The sequence below is a fragment of the Melospiza melodia genome, chromosome 5 (genome assembly GCF_035770615.1).
Source record: "Melospiza melodia melodia isolate bMelMel2 chromosome 5, bMelMel2.pri, whole genome shotgun sequence".
NCBI classification, from domain to species: Eukaryota; Metazoa; Chordata; class Aves; order Passeriformes; family Passerellidae; genus Melospiza; species Melospiza melodia.
The window spans coordinates 85,887,211-85,908,592 of record NC_086198.1 but is presented as its reverse complement, the minus strand read 5'-3'; the positions used below and the strand labels follow the sequence as shown (position 1 = coordinate 85,908,592).

The 21,382-nt window shown below is 38.8% G+C and overlaps 1 protein-coding gene across 3 annotated transcripts in view; it reads right to left on the bottom strand.

Annotated features, from left to right (window-relative positions):
• The window catches only part of RBPJ (recombination signal binding protein for immunoglobulin kappa J region), a 59,713-nt gene that overhangs the window by 31,345 nt on the left and 6,986 nt on the right, over positions 1-21,382 (bottom strand). The window contains exon 1 of one of the 3 annotated variants that reach the window (XM_063157748.1): positions 17,814-17,904. The exons of 1 other annotated variant lie outside the window; for it this stretch is intronic. In XM_063157748.1, the coding sequence (XP_063013818.1) occupies positions 17,814-17,896 (83 nt within the window). In that variant the 5' untranslated portion in view covers positions 17,897-17,904. Of the gene's footprint in view, positions 1-4,440; positions 4,638-17,813; positions 17,905-21,382 lie in introns of those variants that run through there. One more of the 3 variants, XM_063157749.1, reaches the window with a different exon arrangement.

The window sequence follows — 21,382 nt, the reverse complement described above, 5'->3', positions numbered from 1 at the left end:
TTTCCCTGGTGTCTTAAAAATTTCAACACTGAAAATAAAAGTAAATACTTTCCTTACCCTGAAGAATCCAAAAGCATTGTATCCAAAACCAGAAAGCTGCCCAGAAAGCTGCCAGATGCCCCATCCTTGGAAACATTCACTGGACAGGGTTTCTGAGCAACCTGATCTGACTGAAGACATCCCTGCTTGTTGCAGGGTATTTGGACTCCATGACCTTTAGAGGTTCCTTTCAAAACAAATATCCATGTGTTGAGATCTCTATCTCCTTTCTGCCTTACGCAAGTATAAAGAGATCATGAGGTGCTTTGTTGCTCACAGGTCACTAAATGATCCAGGTGTGTATTTCCCCCTCACCATCAGATGGGTGAAGAGAAAAACATGAATAAAGAGCAAGAAAACTTAGGTATTGACATCATATAATTGTTTAACATAGAAAGCAGAAGTGGAAGTAGAGAAAAACAAAGTGAAACAGGCCACTCACCACCACCCATGATCGATACCAAGTCACTTCCTAAGCCAAAGCTGGGTAACCTCTCTAAATCCCACAGCCCTCCAATTTATTGCTGAGCATGCCATTACATGGCACGGAATATCTCTTCAGCTTCTCTGGGACACCTGCCTGGCTGTATGCCTCCCCGTACCTTGTACCCCCCTCAGGCACTGTGGGGGATCACACAGCAGGCAGAGGGAAAAAGAGAGAAGGCCTTGATGCTGTGCCAACACTGTTCAGAAAGAGCTGAAATATCAGGGTGTTATCAACACTGTTCTGATCACCAAGAACATGGCACCGTAACAGCTGCGAGGAAGAAAATTAACTCTGTCCCAGCCAGACCAAGTACAATGAGAAAATAAAATTCCACATTTTCTGCATGGGAAACAAATGCCAGATTTTAAAAAGGCACAGAGTGCTTGTTCATTGGAAAAGTTTCACCCCCAAATACCTGACTGCAAGATCATTTCCAGCTGGACCTACTCACTTGCTGGTGCTGTTGACTGATGTAGCAAAGGCCTAACATCATTCCTGACCACTAAACTCAATTTTTTCTTTCTTAGTCCTATTATATCACAGTACATGACACAGTATTTGGTGTAGAACATGTTAGAAGAACTCTTTAATAGGCTGCAAGAGATGACTATAATACCTCAGTATGGACTTTGGAAAAAATCCCCAAACAAATGTCACAAAGAAACTGGCGTGGATGGAACTTACCTCACACTTTTCAGTTCAGTGGTTTCAGTTCCATCTCCCAGAGCACAAATGTCTCAACATTGTGATAAGTAAGATATGGCAATCACTAATTTAAGACAGTAAAAGACCCAGAGTATTAAACACAGAAATTAAATACAGAATAGAGTGATCAAGGAAAGGTTTTACTTCCTTAGAGGAGATCCAAGGGAAACAATGCTTGAAACAGGAGGAGTCTAATAAAAGAACTCCAGATTTTTATATAGTCTTTGGCAATGTCTCAGACTACACTATGAATTCAAAAATAAAGAAAGTAAGAAAATCCACCCTCTGCTCTCCAATGATATGAAGTGACAAAGAAGTCTGGTGAGAGGCTCAAGTTAAGTCCCAACACTTCTAATACCTATCAAACAGCTGGTATCCCACAAACCATTATGTGTGAGAGGATTGGGGAAGAAAAAAATGCTGCAATTTCAACTACTCTCAAGTGCATTTCAGCCAGGAGTGCAGCAAAAGAAATTCCTGTGCTTCACTTAACTCCAGTTCTAAAAACAGTGTCAATGTCAGCAACCTTTTCCTAAACCTCTTACAATGTAACTTGTACAACAAGTTTATGACTTGAAAGTCAGACAAAAGCCTTTTAAGGAAATAAATTAAAATAAGAGAAGTAATTTACAGGTATTTTTTTTATCATTCTCCCTCAGCTTTAAAATAACTGCTATCTATCTGGAAAGCTAGAAAGTTTGTCAAGTGTTTGTTCAGCTCTTAGCACCAGATATACAGACCCTCGTGGTAACAGACTCTATTACTTTCTACCATGAGAAATGAAAATACTTTTCAAAGAGTTAATTTCAAGTTACTTTGCAATCTGTTACTACAAACTCACTACACTACAAGCTCACCAGTATGGGATCTCAAGGGTTTTCTTGGCCTACTGAGGTTATCTAAGATCCAGGAAAGTGAAGTACTCAGGTTTCCATTCAAAGTTTGAGGATCAATATAAAAGTATTCCTTTTCAGCCACTAACACAGACATCATCTGAGAAAAGCTGAAAGATGGATTTAAGTAGCATGCTGGGACTTTATTTTCTCTTTCTTTTAATTGTCTATCCTCTGCCTATTTCCAGCTTCAATATGCTTACCACGGACAAATCAGTGAATAACTGAAGAAGCACTGAGGGAAGTTCATATTTATGGACTTTTAAAATGCATGAAATTATCAAAGCTAACATATGCCACAGTGCCCATGCACAGGGCACACTGTGATCCCTTAATCTGGGATTTGCTACAAACACTACCTTTGCACTGAACAGCATAGTACAACTTATATGGGAAGACTCAGCCACTCCACATCAGATTTGTTTTGGTTTTGCAGATTTCTACATTTAGGATAACATGTTACATCAACTGCAAAAGCAGGTGTACATTTTAAAACACAGGATATTCTGTCAATATAGGTATACTTTTCTGTGCACAGATTTTGGTGAAGACAAAATGTAAATGCTGAAAATATTTCTGTGCACTCACCTACACAGCCATAGTCTGTTAGAAACATTTTAGAACACAACTCAAGAGGGAAATGATCATGTGTAACTAGAAAACATTTTCCCATCTGGTGGTTTCAAAGACCCAGAGAGGAATTCCTATGTACTGGAAAAAAGGGCCATTTATGATCCAGCATGAGCTGGCATATAAAGACTACCACATTTCTCACAGTGGTTGGATCCACAGCACTTTAACATGTTTCCTCTAAGAGATAACTGCTGGATTTGATTTCTGTAAGTGCATCTTATTCCACACTGAAATCCTTTATTTTTACATGAATCTGAAAATAGCACACTGATAAGATATATCAATGCTAAAAATGCAGAGCTCAAAAAAGTGATGATCTACAGGTTTTACACAGGATTAAAAGGCCAAAACAACTCAAGGACACAATTTCTAAGAGATTAATGCAAAACACATATAATTTTATGTAAGAATTCAGTTAACATGGAAGCAAACACAAACAATCACCTATGCTCAAACTGAAGATTTCACACTGATCTTCTCCATGGATGAAGATATTAAATAAATGAACCATACCAGTGGCTAAAAAAAGCCATCAGAAGGAAAATTTTATCTTCTCCAAAGCAAAATGGGTTCAATATACACAAGTCTGATTATGTGAAACAAACAGTTGTATTACCAGTAACATCCAGCACTAAACAACCTCCACACTGGAAACAAACTAAAGAACTAAAATAAACTAGCTAATATTGTCAAAAGAAAGGACAGATGATAAGGAAGTAATTCTTACCCACTCTATACTCCACAGTCCACAGTTCTACACAACCTTCATTCTTCACAACACTTCTCAGGCAACTCCCCCTCCATGTCCCACAAGCTTTTTGGGGTTTTGCCCTCCACTGATTTTTGTAGGCTGCTGTAGCTTAATGCCATACAGTCTGATGTGCCCCAGCATACCCCATATTCCTAACTATCTGCGTAGCATCATAGGGTAAGGAGTCTTTAAATCCTTAGACTACTCACACCCTAAATACTCCACTGTCTTGTTCTAAAATATCACACAGCTGAGGTACAGAAACTGCTGAAGCAATGCCACCTATTTCCCTCCCCCTGCTGCTCCCTCTAGACACAACTATGTCCATCAGTGTGATCCTCCCAAGGCTGATGAAGCCAACAGACTGACAGACAGCTTCCAGCTCACCCATCCCAGGCTGGTTCATCCTTCAGGATGAACACACACACTCCAACAGAGTCACACGCAGTCATCAGCTCACTCTCACTTTTGCCTGCCAGCAGCACTTTGGCCCTGATTCTTATTAGGGTGTCTCCTGTAATAAATATTGCTATAAAGACTATGTCCTGAAGGTTAAGAGTTGAATTCAAAGCTAACCCATTTTTAAAAATAAATACAGTTTTCATATTCACATACAAGGAACCAATCTCTGCCAACTTGCTTTGAAACACTATTGACACAAGTTACCCTCTTTCTTATCCATCCCACAAAAGGAGATAAAATTAATTAAAACCACACCAATCAAGAACGTCCAACAGACAAGAACAATAGATTTCTACTACTCCTGAAGTCCCTTTCTCCTCTGTAAAGAGTCAATGATGGGTGGTCCAACTGCACCGTGACTCTCTGGAAGCAGGGGGCACAGCAGCCCCTGAAATCACAAAAACAGAAGGTTTTTTTTATCAATACACAAAACATTCCCCCTCTTCAACAACAACAAAAAAAAGACCCACCTGCTCCAGGGTGAATGCCACCAACCGAGCACTATCACATCTTTGTACTGCATGATTCTGTCCTGCCCCTGACTATACCTAAAGAATTTAAGTCCCCCAAGACAGGGAGCATGTTATGTGTTTGAAACAAGTCTTCTACTCTACAGCACTGTACACACTTTTGGCACTGTATCAAATAATACTGACAAAAATACAACAGCAAAAGCTCTGCTTCACTTAGTCACGCCCTCTCACTGCAAGTCACTGGTTCAATTAGAAACTCCCTCTCCCTTTTCTGACCTGCTTTCATCCTCCCACACTGCTCTCATTATTGTCTTCTCTTTTCCAATCCTCATAAAATCACAGAACCACAGCTGCAATTTAAATAAAAGCTTGCACTGTATCAGTAAGCAGGCTCACTTTTTAACAACTTAGAGAAAGTAAACAAATTCATTTCTTTATAGCAGTCTACCTAGATATGGAAAAAAGCTCTATGCAGTAATCATTACACTTGTATATGACTCTAAAAGTCAAAGGTCTTGTCCAAACAGGACATAATTTTAATCAAGACAGCATTTACACAACTTGGCCGCACTAAGTGAGGTAAGGAAGTCAGTAATGATAGCTTGTTTAATGAGGAAGTGCCAAAACATACCCCTGGAGATGTGATTTCCCCGATTTTGCTTTGAGCTGTCGGTACCTACAGCAAGGAGCTAGCAATCCAAAGGTCTCAGGTATACTAAAGAACTTGGATACTATCAACCTAAAGGATAAAGCCACTAAAATGTTGGAGTGGTGTAGAATGTAAGAAACATAGTAAAACATTAGTCAATTTATTATGATTCCTTTATATTCACATGCTATTATTTCTTTTTTATTAATTGCTTAATAACATTGGCTCAAATATTTAGTGGAAACTGCAGACCTGAACACATACCTTAGCAACTGACTGAGTTATTAGCTTGAAAAATGAGCATGCCAACAGAATCCCAGTCCCTAAAACACAGTATAATCTGGCTCAACTACTGTAACTGCATAGCAAATGTGCTCATTAGTTTTATCTTCATCCATTCAAACCAAAAGAGAGTGGATACTTGGAAAAGGGAAAACACCTGCACATTCAGTTCACAAAACAGACTATTAAAGTAATGCATAAAATCAGCCTGGAGCATGATTCTACACAAAACATCCCACAGTCACAGCTTTCAATGACAATAACTTTGCCCAGCTTATGATTACTAGAACTCTTCCTGTCCATCAGACACAGCAAATTTTCCTTGGGATCTCACTTTGCACATCACCTTTGAATACACACTTCACAAGCAATCTTGACTCTTATTTCCGAAGAAAGTGATTTTATATCCCTTACCAGACCATCATTTAAGTATCAGCAAGTCCTTAAAAACAAGCAGTTACCCATTAAAAAATTAAATTTCTAAATATGGCAAGAACAGAGCTCTTGAGTACCAAATCAGTGCTTTTTAGAGTTACTACAGGCCCATAACTGCACATAAGATTTAGTCTGAAGAAATTTTTTTAGAAGCATGAGGGAAAAACTACTAAGTGTACTGATTATTATCTCTGTTGCCTGATTATTTGAAAAAAAGGCCACAAATTAGAAATAAGAGGAGAATTTTTCAACCACTTTACTGCCAATATAGGAACCCAGCACTATAGTATAGTACCTAAGGATTTGTTCAACCTTCATTTCAGTGACTGAATGTCTGCAGTGTTCAAAGAACAGTTTCTCCTCTGTAAATATAATTTCCATCCTTAACTAGAAGATAAGCAGATATTCTGTGCAGAAGATAACTTTAAAGAAAGTGAATAAAAAGAAGGAAAAAAGTTAAGGTTCATTGTTTTCTCTGAACCACCACCATTCACTGCAACACCAAAAATATGTAAGAGGAGAAGTTGGGAATGATTTTATAAGGAAGTGGTAAGGAACCATATTAAATTTGAAAGGCAGAAGATTCTCAAAAAGCCAGACTAACCTCACTAACCATGAAGGCAAATAGGAAGTCTCTGGAAAACCTCTTTAGGAGATAACAGGTTCTTGATTGGTGCAGTCATTGGTCAGCTTCAAAGCCTCTAACCACCACTCTATTAGAGTAATAGGATAATCACTCTTCCATGTCCTTTTCCTTACCCTATACCCTCATAAACAAAGGAGCTTTATTGCCACAGCAACTATGAGCAGAAAAACAAGGAGAATGGCCTAAGCTGTCTCTAAGGGGCTTACTGTCCCTGCTCCAAGCTCCTCAACTCACTTGCCCTGCACCACCTGTGGTGCTCAGACCTTCAAAAGGAGCTAACTCAGTCCATCAGTCTGGCTACACTAACACACTAAACACCACTAACACATGGGCAAGCAGGAGAGAAGCAGGAGACAGGGAAACCAGTCATGTATTACCGCGCCTGAGTGGGTCGCAGCTGGTGAGAGAGAGACGGTGAATCTTGTATCTTGAATCAGAAGGCTGAATTTATTAAGTTATGATATATAATACATTATTACTATACTAATATAATATAGAGAGAGGCTTGCAGAGCAGCTAGGCTAGGCTAAGAATAGATAGAAAGAATCTATAACAAAGTTGTGTTCAAGGACTCAGTCCCCTGGCTTGCACTGGTGATTGGCCCTTAAGTATAAACATAGAACATGAACCAAACACCAATCAAAATAGGTGCCCCTGTTGCATTCCCCAGCAGCTGATAATAATTGTTTATGTTCTCTTCTGAGGCCTCAGCCTTCCAGAAGACACAGAAAGCTGAAAGAAAGGATTTCTGTGAAAAAATGTTTGCGACAGTCATGTTGGTTGCAGAAAGCTGTTTGGTCACCTCAGCAAACTCAACTTCAACAGAAGCAAAAAAGATTACAGGAGCAGCTAAGCAAGCCTGTAACTCTCATGGGAAAGAACTATAACACAAGAGAACACACGGAGGAATCCATTATGGAAAATGACTTGCAAAATGCAAGAACTTAAGCAAAAAAAGATCTCACCGAGAGACTAACATTCTTAGTCAAAGTTTAGCTTGGGATACGTGTAAGACTCTCAGCCCAAGCACAGTCAGAACTTAATGCAAAATGACAGCTAAGCAAACTGGCATCTCTAAGGTTTAAGGAGAGGAACTGTGACAAGTCTTGCTGACAGTTTAAGTCACCACTGTCTCAAATGCCTTTCCCACCTCCCTGCTAGGTCAGGGCAAGCAAACGTGCCTGTATCCCAGCTGCTCCAGTTCACAGCTGGACTGTGCCTTCAGAGGCAGCTGAGATGATCTGTCACTGCCAAATGGGTCTTGCCTGCCAGCTTCCCCCAGCTGCACTGACCTACCCTCAAACACCAAATTCCAGCACTTGTCAGACCTTTCCAAAGATAATTCAAATCAGTAATCCAGAAAATAATCTATATTTCTGGGGAGGCCAGAGATGGAAAGGGGAAAGGCTTCACTGATTCAGTCACAAAGCCAGTGAATGCCAGCACCACCCACAGGCACACTCAGGAGAACATGAGCACCTTCTTTGGTAGCAGGGCACTGTTAGAAACCTGGTACACCCCACCTCCAATTTAGATCCATTTAATATTATTGTAAATACTGTAAATAATGTTAATAATAATAACAATAATAGCAAAAGGCCAACAAAAACCAGTTCATATATTCCCTCTACTGGTCTTGTTTTAGGAACTGTAAGCTCTGACAGCAGTGCCTAGCCCTCCAAAGCAATTTCAAGAGCCATTTTTAAGTATCTTTACTGTATTCTCACACTTCTAAAACACACCTCTAAGAAATGGGGACAATTCCCTATCATCTCCCTCCTCTGGCAACTCAGTCATTTTCAGTCAACTTTTTTATGCAATATAATTTCTTTTTTTAAACACAGTGTCATTACAGTATGTACCCTCTCCTTTCATTCCCTTTCTTCCTCCTCTGAGCCTTCAAAATGCAATATGGAAGCAGCTCCTTATAGTCAATAAAAGTACACTGCTAGAGTTCTATAAGCTTATTTCTCTGAACTATGTCTCACCCATTGATTCTAGATTTGTAAAACAATTCAAAAATTGTATCAGTATGCAAGCAGAGAATAGATTATCAGCACCTAAGTAGGCTGCCATGCCAACAGTAATTTCCAAACTGGTAAATAAAATGTATCTCCTCAGTAGATTAAAATGACACAAAACCGGTGCATACATAAACCTTTTAACAAAGCTGTGTTTGGCACCAACCTGTGTTACAAAATTATAGGGTTTCCTAGATATCAGATGCTTTCTTGCATCACCCAGGAATTACATGGTTACACTAACATTAACTGGGTGCAGCTGTAAAATGAGCTGTCAGTATCCTAGAATTAATCAATCTCAAGTGTATTGTTTCGTAATTAAGTTTATGAATACATCATCCCATGAATATAAAAACAGCAGCAATAAACACATCTCAGAAAAGAATGAGAATTAGAAGGCTCTTTTCTAACTTTCTAAGACAACTAAATCAGTTGGAGGCCTTCTCCACTGTTGGCCTTTTCCCTGGCACTGTGCTGAAGGTCTCTAACTGGGAAGCATTTAATATAAGCAAATTATTCTTAAACCTTTAAACTGACATAACTTGCACAGACAGCAAAATTTGGTAATATTCCATCACAGTTTACAAACTTGTGTTTTAAGAAGAACAGTTGTTTTAAAAGATTCAAAAGCTTTGGACTTTTTGTCACTGTTGTTGAATTAATTTACAGTTAAATTCCAAGTTTCTAAGATAGTAAGTTATACTACAGCTACAGTCCCAGCAATAATTAATAGAGCATTCCAATACAGTAAAGACAGAAATTCATCCTGCCATTTAAAAAATGCTTGAAGGAGAGGGGCAAAAATAGGTAAGTACAACAAAAACTATATTTCTGTTTAAATTTTATAAGCTAGAAGCTCCTTCTACTTATTGCTAGTTCTAACTGTAAAACTAAAATATTTGGAAACAAATTGCAAAGAGAAATATAATCTCCACAATGCCTACCATCAAACATGATAATACTTTTAACAACTGTTATGGTAACTGGGTCAATGATCCCTGTACAAGATAATTAAACAGACACTGCAATAATAAACTTTTACTCCTCCTTATCACAGTACATTTACAATAACCATATGAAAAGATTAGATTACATGGCTGGAATGTCAGCAAGCTAACACCTTATCATCCTTTTTTCTGGTATTACAGGTCTCTTACATAGTCACACATGCTCCTATTGTGCCCTAACAGCTTTTATGCAGCATTTTTCATAAGAAAAAAAATCTCAAGAACACAAATGCAAAGCAGTTATTATTGTCCATTTTTTAAAATGGAAATTGTGTGAATCATACCTAATTCAAGGAGGCTTGCTTTTCGGGTTTGTCAAGTTTAAACTCCACACAGATGCAAATTACTGGTAAAACTTCTCCCTGCATCCTAATGAGGTACACTATAAACCATGAAGCCAATCTGAAAACAAGAATGCTGTCCTGAGACAAACTTTACTCAATGTAGGTATTCTAAATATTTAAGAAACCAGTAGTTTTTTACAAAAATCTACCCCCCAGCACTTAACTTCTGCATGATGTTGAACCTGTGACTGCTACAACTCGAGTTTCCCAGAATAACGCCTGTGCTGGCACAATTTTTTTGCAAGGATTTTACAGCATGAAAAGTGTGCCTAAGCACTCTCGTGAAGGCTCCCAACTGCTGAGCTCTGAACCCAACCTCTTTTCAAAACATTGTCTCATCCTCCCAAGAACATTCAGACCAGAAGGGAATGTAAATTGTCAGAAATGTCTTGAAGCACTAAACAACCAAATCTGTCATTTCAGTTAGCAGCTACCAACCCTGCCAAGTGTAAACCAACACAGGACTACCAAGTATGCAGTGTGTGAAACATGCCAGTCCATAGAGAGATCTCCTTCCTGAAATTCTGCCCACTGCTGCTTCAACAGGGCAGTCTGAACTCTCCAAAGCAGAAGAAAAAATTGACAAATGCAATCATTAAAGTTCGACAGTCAGAGAGATAACCTGAACTATAGAATGAAAATATGCAGATAGCCACGCAGCCCAGATAAATGAAAAAAAAAGAAAAAAATCCCATCAGAAAAAAATCAAGGGATAACCTATATTAGAAGTTAACACTTAGGCTTCACCATTTTAGAGAAATGGTATCTTTTCTTCACTGCATGAACTCTGAAAAATATGGCACACTCTGTCCACAGAGCAGGCTTAGTACTGTATTATTACAATTAATAAATTGATTAGCCACCCTCGCAATACCTTAGGAGCCCATAAATCTGTTTTAACTAAGTTTCAAAAGAAGAAATGAGCTTTAAAAGAAAATTAAGTTAAGTTGCTATGAGTTTTATGAAAACTGGAAGCTGGACAGACATTGCCAATGTCACCAAAAAAGACAAAGCAGAATTTGGAAATTACTGTTTCACAGCTGATTCCTTTGCATATGCCATTTGATATATCAGCACTACACTTTGTCCATTAGGGATGAAGGAGTTTGTGGTACTGTTCCATAAACCTCCCTCACCATACAAGGCACAAGTGTACAGGATACAGAAGTTCTTTAGTCCTACCATTCATAGAACAACTTAAGAGGCTAAAAACCCACAAACCTGTCACATGACAAGAGAACATACACAAAATGCAGTCTAAACAAATGAAGGAAATTCAGAATACAAGTTTGAAAGTGCTTAAATTATCTTACATAGTTGTGGGAAAGATCAAATACTGTGAAGACAGCATTCATATTGAATACAATATGTTATCTACATACTGCTCACCTAGGCATAAGAAATAGAGAAACCATTTGCTCTGTAGTCAGATTGTAAACAGGGCATCTCCAGAACTTCTAGTGACAGTAACGCATTGATGAAATGCAACTTAACTGTCGAGTTACAAAAAATTTTAGGGCCCCTGCCCTAAGTGGACTTTTGAACAAAAAAATCCCATGAGTTGCATACCAAATTTATTTATAACTGTAAACCTCTTGGAACAGGTATCAAAGTTATGTTATATTTACTAGCCTGAAAAAGCCTAATAAAATGTTCTGGCAAGTTAAAGATAAACCCCAGAGAAGTGAAGCACCGTGTAAACTTTTTAATTTCCCTGGTGGTTCACAGGTTGCTGTAATAATTTGGTGTGCCACGTTAGCTATCACATTTGCTATGCCAGTGTGTAGCTCTCCACACAGAGGGCATTGCTGTGGGTAGGGGAAGGACTGCTGGACTGCCTGTGTGACAAGAAAGGTGGTGGGAGAAGTGAAATGTGAGCCTCAGGTTTGGAAGCCTGAGGTATTTTTCGCTTCTGTTTTTTATTTTTCCATACACACAGGAAACTCCCTTGGGGGGAGGAGAAAGAACAACTTCCCTACAGCTAAATAAAAGAACACATGTAAAACAGAGAAGCCACTCAATGTTTCTGTACCCCAATAAATAAAAACATAAATAATCAGATAAAAACTTTAACACTGAGATAGCAAAACCTACTTTTCCTAACTCCAAAATTTCTTCAATGTCTTTGCAGCAGTAGAAAATTCAAGAGATGATTGTCTCCACACAGAGATACATACATCATTATCTACCCTCAGAGTTCATTCTGTTCCCCAGCCCCAGATCAGCATCCATCCATTTCTCCCCATTCCCTTTTGCTGTTACAAAGTGAGGCAAAGATGAGGAAGAAGGACAGAGTGAAGACAACCCACTGAGGTGTGCAAGGCCTTCTGCTCCCACTGCTAGGGGATGCACAGGTTATTCTCATTCAGGCCAAGGCTCCAGCAATCCACTTCTCCCTTTCCAGCAGCAGGATTAAGGGACAGCTGAAGAAGAGTAAGAACCATACAAGCCTAAATGTTACCTCACCTCAAGCTTCTCCTGTCTGTGACTCTCTTCAGTTCAGGGCAAGGAAATCCCAAGGCAACTTCACATCATCAATATGATCAGCCTCAAAGAGTCATCCCACCCCAGAATCAAAATTCAGTTTTAACAGAGCAGTAAATGCAGGTTCATACAGGAGTGACACTGGAAGAGCCTGCAAATCACCCAGCTCAGCAGCCACAGCTGCTCACCACTGACCAAAGTGCTGGGACAGAATGCCACTGCTATCTGAAGGTACACACAGAAACCAGCTGGCAAGTGTGGCATGATAACACAAATGCTTATTAATAAAATTAGCCACAAACTTTAGAGGAAAACATAACAAATCTCTATTGGTAATTTTTCTGGGAGGAGGGGAGGGCAGCAAAGGAATGGTACTGCTGAGTTTTCTGGATCAAGTTAGTTTCTTGGGCTTTTTTAAAAATGAAAGGATTTTCCAGTTTTCCCCAAGAGACTGGCAACTGCAAAGCACAACGCCCTTTAGGAAATAAATCTTCATTAACTACATGATCAGTGCCATGACAGGCACTGTTTTTCAACCCAACAGCTTTTCAGCTATCATCCTTTTACTAATTGTAAGATCTGGTTGGCTATGCCAGCACACCTTGGGACAAACCTAAAGTATACCCAACATTTAGCACACCATTCCCAAAACACAAGGAGTACAGAGAGCTGGTTTTATGAAGAAAACCAGAGTTCACCCTTTAAGGCATACTAGAGCCCTGTTTAAAGGCCCCCCTGGACCTGCATGCCACCCAACAGCTTGCAAGCAGCTTTTGTGACAGGTGAATACAGGTTAACTTACAGGACACTGTGCCAAGACCTAGGGCACTTGGAACTTAGAGTCCTCAAGGTGTTTCTAACAGCCACAATTAACTACAACACTGCAGGAAACAGAGAGAATAAGCAATCAGAAGGACTGAGACAAGTCAAAAGCAAGTGGACAATGTAATAAACAGCCTCAGGCAGAAAAAAATGTAGTGGATTCCATTACAGATTATTTGGCAAAGGAGAAGCTGATAAATGACTCAACTCTTAGGAAAACTGCATGAAGCTACTTTTGGCTTCCAAGAAAGAAATTAAGAAAGCAGCTGAAAAGAAGGAAGACGCCACAGACTGAAAGAGCAATGGTGATCTGGGACAATGCTTAAAGTGTTTGCTTCCTGTTTCTCCAACTATGGACCAGTGCTGCAAGTCTGAGTTTGAAGATTTCTTTTACCAAATGAAAAAATCTTTAACCAAAGGAGCAAGGCTGCACACATTAGCCTTGCTGGCTGGAACAATTATTCAATTCTGATATCCAAAGGATATGCCTGTTTGACTTTCTAAATTTTGTTCCAAAATGAAGTGGTGAAAATGCTTTAGACAAAGGCCTACGTGAGCTGTTTAATCAGCAAAAGTAAACTGAGGCTCACTGTTGGAAGAAAAAGTGCACCATTGTTACACATCTACTTCCAGAATATCTGTATAGTAATCTTTCAAATATTTTTTTTTTTTAAGCAAGATCAGACAACATCAGGATGTGTATCACTAATAAAAATGCCTTCTATTATGAGAACCACAAGTGTAAGAAAACTATCCTGATCAAACTGGTAATTTTTAACCTATATTAAGACACCCTGGTATGATAACATTTCTGTAGGGTTCTGAAAAGGTACTAAGAAAAGCAAATCAAATGCTTGCATTCAACCACTGAACCAGACAAAAAGAAAAGTTACTATTTTATGCAGAGTGTCACACATGCTCTTTTGACCCATCTTATGTTAGAAGAAACTGTATAGTAAATATAAATCCAAGTTGTGTACTAAAGTTACCTAACAAACACTTTCAAGTGTATCTATATACACAGACACGCACCCACCACTTTTCGGGCAATGCTTACTTACAGAATTTAACCTGGTCCCAGCTTCACTTTGTTTGCTTTCACCACTTCCAAAACAATCCTTTCTCCCTGTTCTGTTGCTTTAGAAATATACCATGTGAGTAAGAACAAACTGTCCTGCTTCTTCACAGCTTTCAATATACACCCTCCAAAGCCACCAGCAACACACTACAGTCTGTATTCACTCCAAGTTCTATTTTATCCATTCTCTTTGGAGTGGCAAAAGGATAAAAAAATAGCAGTAGCTTCCAATACGTGAAGAGGATTGAAACATTTCAAAAGAAAGAAGCAAAACCCAAAACTCCTCCAAAATAAAATAATCCTTCACTATGCCTTCTTCCCCCTCCCAAAATATATTTCCTGCCTTCACAACAGCAACACTGGATCCTTCTCTGGCTTTACCAGTATAACTTAAATTTTAGTTATAGTAAATAGTATAGTAACACTGGATCCTTCTCTGGCTTTACCAGTATAACTTAAATTTTAGTTATAGTAAATAGTATAGTAACACTGGATCCTTCTATGTCTTTACCAGTATAACTTAAATTTTAAGCTTCTCCCTCTGTATCAATGTTTTGTCTTTTGTTATATGAGATATCTCAGGTTCTTGAATTCTTTAGATTTTATTTTCTCTCCACTCCTCATCAGTTGTTAAGGGGGGAGACAAGGTGCATACAAGTACTTATTAGACATCCCCTCTCATGATCCAAGACAGTGACAAAGTGAAGTTTCAAGTTCCCAAAAGTAAGGAATAGGGTTCGGATTTGATTTAAAACACACAGCTGTTAGATTATCACACTAGCTGAGTAGCAACAGTGACTGCTCTGTAGATAATGGTTGTGGTGATGCTCTAAGTACACCACAAGCCTTAGGGCTAGTAACAGCAAAATATAGGGGAAAAAAGCAACAACACTGTTGGGCAGCAGTCTGAAAGTACTGCTCTGGACAAACCTAAGTGAGCATGGATTGCCCAGGAACAAAGACAATGGGGCTTACACAGAAACTTCACAGAAAAAAAAAAAAACAAACAACCCAGGGAAAGTATTCTGGTGTGCTACTCCATTAAAAATAATTAAAGAGAGGAAAAAAAAAAAAGGAAATCCAGAAGCAAAACTAATTGAGGGCTGCCCACAAAATTCAGGAGAGGGCACAACTGAAAATGACTAAGCAAAATACAATACTCTCTGTTATTTCAATATGTTTTATATATGTAACAAGAGGAAGCAGAATTGACCAGATATAAAACTGAATCAGAGAAAAGGAATGTAAAGCTGTAGCTATACATCTTTTTCAACTAATGTCAAACCAAAAAAATAAAATATTAGCTAGGAATGCAATTTGTGTAATGGCAGAATAGTATTTTTCTTCTTAAAAATCTAATTTCATTACTGAAAAAACTGTTCTACAATCAGGGCCATTAAGCAGGAGAATACTGAACACAACAAAGAAAATATCTCAAGTGTCACCAGCAAAATCTGCTGAGTACTTCCAACAACAATATCCACAATTTGAATCCTAATGACAGAGGGAAACTTTCAGTAAGTGAAGAAGTCTCTTATCTCTACAGATATAATATTCATCACTGCCTAATACCTTCTGGCAAACATAGGTCTGTCGCTTATGGTTCAGGTTTTTTTAGAGAACTGGTCAAACTGAGAAAGATAAACTTTTAAATTTAACCTGATGCAATGCTACTTTCATGACTATGCAAACTGACAAGTCTAACCAGTCTACTGCTAACTCGAAGTGCCATCCAGCAATATGGTGAGACATTAAGGCAGGAAGGTCAGTTCAGTTTTTTGATTATTTACTAAGTATTTAACAAACAAAACAAGTCAAGATTTTTTTCCACAAAAACCACGGAATCCAGAAACATTAGAAAAAGAAGGGATATGCCTAGAGCTTTTCTTCTTCTATATTTTATTTCCATGTGGAAATTCAGGCTACATTCAAGGACTGGCTTCATACTCCATCCTGAGAGGTACCCTGAGCACATCTTCTGAGGTCACCCTCTGTTTGCTGCAGCCTCAAAAGCCACAGGCAGATGCAGCAAGCCAAAAAGAATGACAGCTGCCCTTAGAGCACAAGGGGGCCAGTAACAAAAGCTGCCCTACACTTTCGAGGAGTCTTCAGCAATCACAGCTGACTGTAAAGGCCTGCTCTGCTTTTCCTTTGCTACATCTCAAGTACGATTTATCACTTCAACAAGCTGACTGGGAGTAAAACTCAGTACAACCTTTTTAAACGTTGTTTCATAACGACTGTTTTGTTTTGCCTGCTAACTGTTGTGAAATACAGGTATTTTGCCCATTGCAAAAAAAAAAGGGCAAAAAAAGCAGTAAGTTCTGATGTTTGTTTTGGCATAGTTTTCACGTTTGTTTTAACACAGTTCTTGGTATTTTGAGAGTGCTGCTATCTAAACGTAAGCACTGGGAACACTAATCTTATTTACTGTATTATCAAAACTGAACATGAGCCCAGCCAACATCTATATTATTAATTAAAACAGATTATCAGAATAGGTTTTCATGCCTTTCCTCCTTTAGGTGACTCTTGGAGCAAGAAATTTGCTTTAGCCCTAGAGAACTGCCTGATTTTTTCTCTCTGTTTAACACATTCTTCTATCACTCTTACAAACTAAGAGACACCTTACCTCCATAATCAACAGCAAAACAATTAACAGAGGAAGGCACTCTTGTAACTTTAGTACTTACACAAAGATCCCTTGAGCTTCTATCTTGTGATCAGAATTCCATCTCAGTATCATCTGTGCTGACTAAAACAATTTGTCACAATACATCAGGAGTGTTACAAGCCTCTCACAAAGAGGAAGCCTTATCCCAAATACTTATTTTGGTTAACTGCTCTCTGTGACTTAGTGAGAAAATTGTAACGCGCACATAAACAAACAAAAAGCAACACCAACCACACAATAGCAAATAAAAAAAAACTGGAATGCAAAAGTAAATTTTAAAAAATAAACAAAAACCCCACACACAAACAAAAACAACACAAACAAAACCCCAACCAACCAACCACAAAACCAAACAAACCCCCAACAAACTACACCAAACCAACAACACCCGAGGACTCAATGCTGACAAAGAAGTACTGAACAGCAGAATAAAAGAATTTGGCCAAAAAAATACTTGGACAAAAGGACATGTCCAAAATAGTTTTGATATATCTCCACAACTTCTGGAAGATATTACATTACTGAGGATTTTACTAGTCGTCATATTTATCTACTACAAAACTAAGCATGAAAAGAAGCACACACATGCAGAATTACTGCAGTCTCTCACCAAAGCCTTTTCTTTCCTGAATTCTGACACTCACCACTGAAACCAGAGCTGATTTGGAAAGTAGTGAAATATTTTCAATTTTGAAAATAAGTACCTATGCAGAGCAATTTCTCCTGCAGTATAAAGACATGGCAACAGCACAGCGCAGCACCAGCTCATTTTATTACGTGGCACATTTATCTAGTGGTCGAGCCCTAACCACAGTGTTTGTCTCAACTGTGTAAGAGCAGCACCTCTCCAGTGCCCACTCTATTATCACCCACTCTAGCCAGAACACATTAATGATGCATACAGTCACTCAAGTCTGATTTACCATACCTTTCTGTTATGCAGATGAAAAACCTAAGGAAGTCTGATTTCTCCTGACCAGCTTTCACGGCCGCAGTTGGGAGAGACAACATGATGTCACCTGTCAAAACCCAGCAGACAGCCCATAACTACACCAAGTACAAGAACAGAGGCAGGAGATAGTAATTCTGTTTCCACTTCTCCACAGAATCTGTCTGACCTTGGCAAGTCACTGGGGTTTTGTGCTTGTTTTTTCACGTTCAGGACATGAGGAGCTTTTACGCAGACGGCTGGAACAACAATAACTGAGTAAGGCTAATTGTTATTTATTCTGCCCGGCCTTAGAACTCTTCCACAATGGCATAATCTCAGAGTGTGCACAAGCACCTCCAAGACTCTAGACCTTCATTTTGAAGCTCCCTTTATATAAGATCACACTGAAAGCACTAACATCCCTTACCAAGACAACCTCCCCTGTAATCCATAACTGAGAAAAGCTTAGTTTCACAAATTCTTCTGCTAAACAAACAACTTTAACCTTATTTTCTACACTGGTAGCTCCTAATCCACAATTTGCAACTTGCAAACACTGTCTGCAAGACCCTCTGCCACTGCTCCCAGACAAAATTACATTACAGAGTAAAAATAAGAGCTGCCAGGAAAAGGAAGCAGGATATTTTCTGAAGAGTATCTTTTATTCCGTGCAGTTTCTATGGTTCGGCAAAAATCAGGAACCAGTATTCTGCACAATTCAATTCCCTCTTTAGGCTTGGAAAATTCTGAATTTCACAGCAGCCTGATCAAGTTTCATTTCGATACCAACTTTTCCTGGTAATCTCCCAAAACACCACACACTAAAATATGCCACAAGTATGGCTTTGAAAAAAACAAAGTGCAGATGAAACTTCCTACAGACCAAGCAATGTTACCAAGAATAAAAGCAGAAGGACATTTTTTATGGCACATTCAGAAAAATGTCTATATTTGTCTGTACTCATAAAGGAAAAAATTTAGGTATTCATTCCTCCACTCAAATAACTATAAGAAATTACATTAATAACCAAAATGCCAACTAGGATCCATTGCAGTATATATCTTTAACCTAGGAGAAGTAGAAAAATTAAATGAAGAACCAGGTATGATCTCACACAGAGCCACTAAAAATTATTAGTTGCCAACAGAGCTTGTTGCCTATTTGAGAAAGTGTTGTGGATTTTCAATGCACTGATGAAATACCACGGCATACAAACTAGTCATGCAGGACAACAAAATGGAGATAAACTCTTGCTCCTGAATAAGAAACAAATGAAGAAAAGTTATAACCACAACCACTGTAAGGTCTTCATGTTTTCCAAGTGAAGCATGTAAACAACTTTAGAGTCATAGAACACCCTAAGCTGGAAGGGATCCACCAGGATCATCAAGCCCAGTTCCCAGCCCTGTGCAGGACTCCCCCAGATACACACCGTGTGCTGTCCAGATGCTCCTTGAGCTCTGTCAGGCTTGGTGCTGTGACCACTTCCCTGGGGAGCCTCTTCCTAATGTCCAACCCAAACCTCTCCTGACATAAACACAGGCCATTTCCTTTTGTCCTGTCAGTGGTCACCAGAGAAGAGATCAGTGCCTGCCCCTCTGCTTCCTCCTGTGAGAAAGCTCTAGGCTGTGATGAGGTCTCCTCCTGGTCTCCTCCAGACTAAGACAGCTGATCTCAGTCTTTCCTCAAATGACTTCTCCTCCAGACCCTTCAGCACCTTCACAGTGCTCCTCTGGATGCTCTCTAAAGCTCTCCATCTCTCTTACACTGTGGTGCCCAGAACTGCCCCAGCCCTGGAGGTGAGGCTGTCCCAGCGCAGAGCAGAGCAGGACAATCCCTCCCTTGCCCAGCTGGCCCTGCTGTGCCTGCTGCCCCCCAGGACAGGGCTGGCCCTCCTGGCTGCCAGGGCACTGCTGGCTCAGGATCAACGCTCTGCCAGCCAGGACCCCCAGGTCCCTTTCCAGCCCCATCCCAGGCTATGCACATCCACAGCTGCCCCATCCCTGGCACTCACCCTTGTTAAATTTCACACCTGGTGATTGCCCAGCCCCCTAACCAGCCAAGATCACTCTGCAGGTGATCACTCTCAGTTTAAATAACAATGGAAATACATACTTCAATTCAGCACAAATGTTTCAAGACTTTTCAACATAAAAAGACATCCTCAAAACAGCCTCACAAGCTTCCTGAAGACACGTGCTGTCGACTGAAGTGTACAGGCTGCTTTAGAGAGAACAAATCATGTCCCAGCAGCATGTCATTCACTAAAAAATCTTATTAATTAAACAGTAAAACATGATAGCAATTTTATATTAAAATAAAATTTTACAGATCAGTCAAGCTTTAAAAAAAAATTTTAAAAATCAGTGTTTATCTTAATCTCTCTTTATTTTACATTTTATATAGAATTGTAATAAATACATAATATTAGAATCTATTACACATATAAAATAATAGTCTGTCTGTTGTAAGGATTGAAATCTGCAAGCACAATCAAGAGACTTCTCACATGGTACATACTGAAACTCTTGCATTCTTTTCTTTCTTGGTAAAAAATTTGCCACCACAAATATGTAGTTTATACATTTACAAGCATAAGAGCAAGAAGATACATGGCCATATGCCACCCTCTGGATAACTAAAGTGCAGTTGAAGAGCATGAAGCATTTTTTGGAAAATGAAATTATTTTAACAGTGTAAACAGGCTCTGAAAAATGGCTGTGATGTGACACAGCAAAGGTGACAAAAGTGTTTCCACAGTTTGGAAAGGTTACTTCATTCTTTTTGTAAAAGGTAGCAACCACAAAATACATACACAAAATATAAGTAAAGAACACCACATAAGTAGAACCCCAGGAAATGAGAAACTCTAAGTTTAGCCCTTACTTTTCCAAGACTCAGTAAGAATACAGAGATATGGAAACTGCTTATATTAACAATTCCTTCTTCAATGAAATGTATTGGCTGTTTCCTTTTCTGAATTTTTACATTATAAAAGATAACCATAATTCTATATTATTTCCTCACCATATATCATCTTAATTGTTAATTAATACAATTATTTCAAGGTAAGGATGAAGTGTATGACATTATAATGCTTTAAGCATTTCCACATAAAAATAATGGAAGTTCACTGAGATCAAGAATATAATTTATACTTATAAAACTGCCTTGAAATACCATACACTTAAAAGGCATATCCACTTTTGTCAACAGAATTAAGATTTCACCTGACAATACAGCTAGTGACATTTATTTTTTTCTCTTTTTCACCTGTACATAAAGAAGAAAATAAGTAATTCTATAAAAGCCAGCATACACAATTGTTCAATGTTTAGAAACATTGAAATAATAAATTAAAAAAACCCCAACACTTAAAATACACCTTCCCTGTGAAATGCTCTTTCAAGCAATATTTCAGCACATTATTGCCATATAGTTCAGTTAATAATTTGCTTGCAATTACCATCCAAAGAATTTAGGAAGAATTTGCAAGTATTATGAACACAGAAAATTGATGTCCTGAAACTTCAGAATTCTGCCAGCATTATTTGGTCTCCAAATG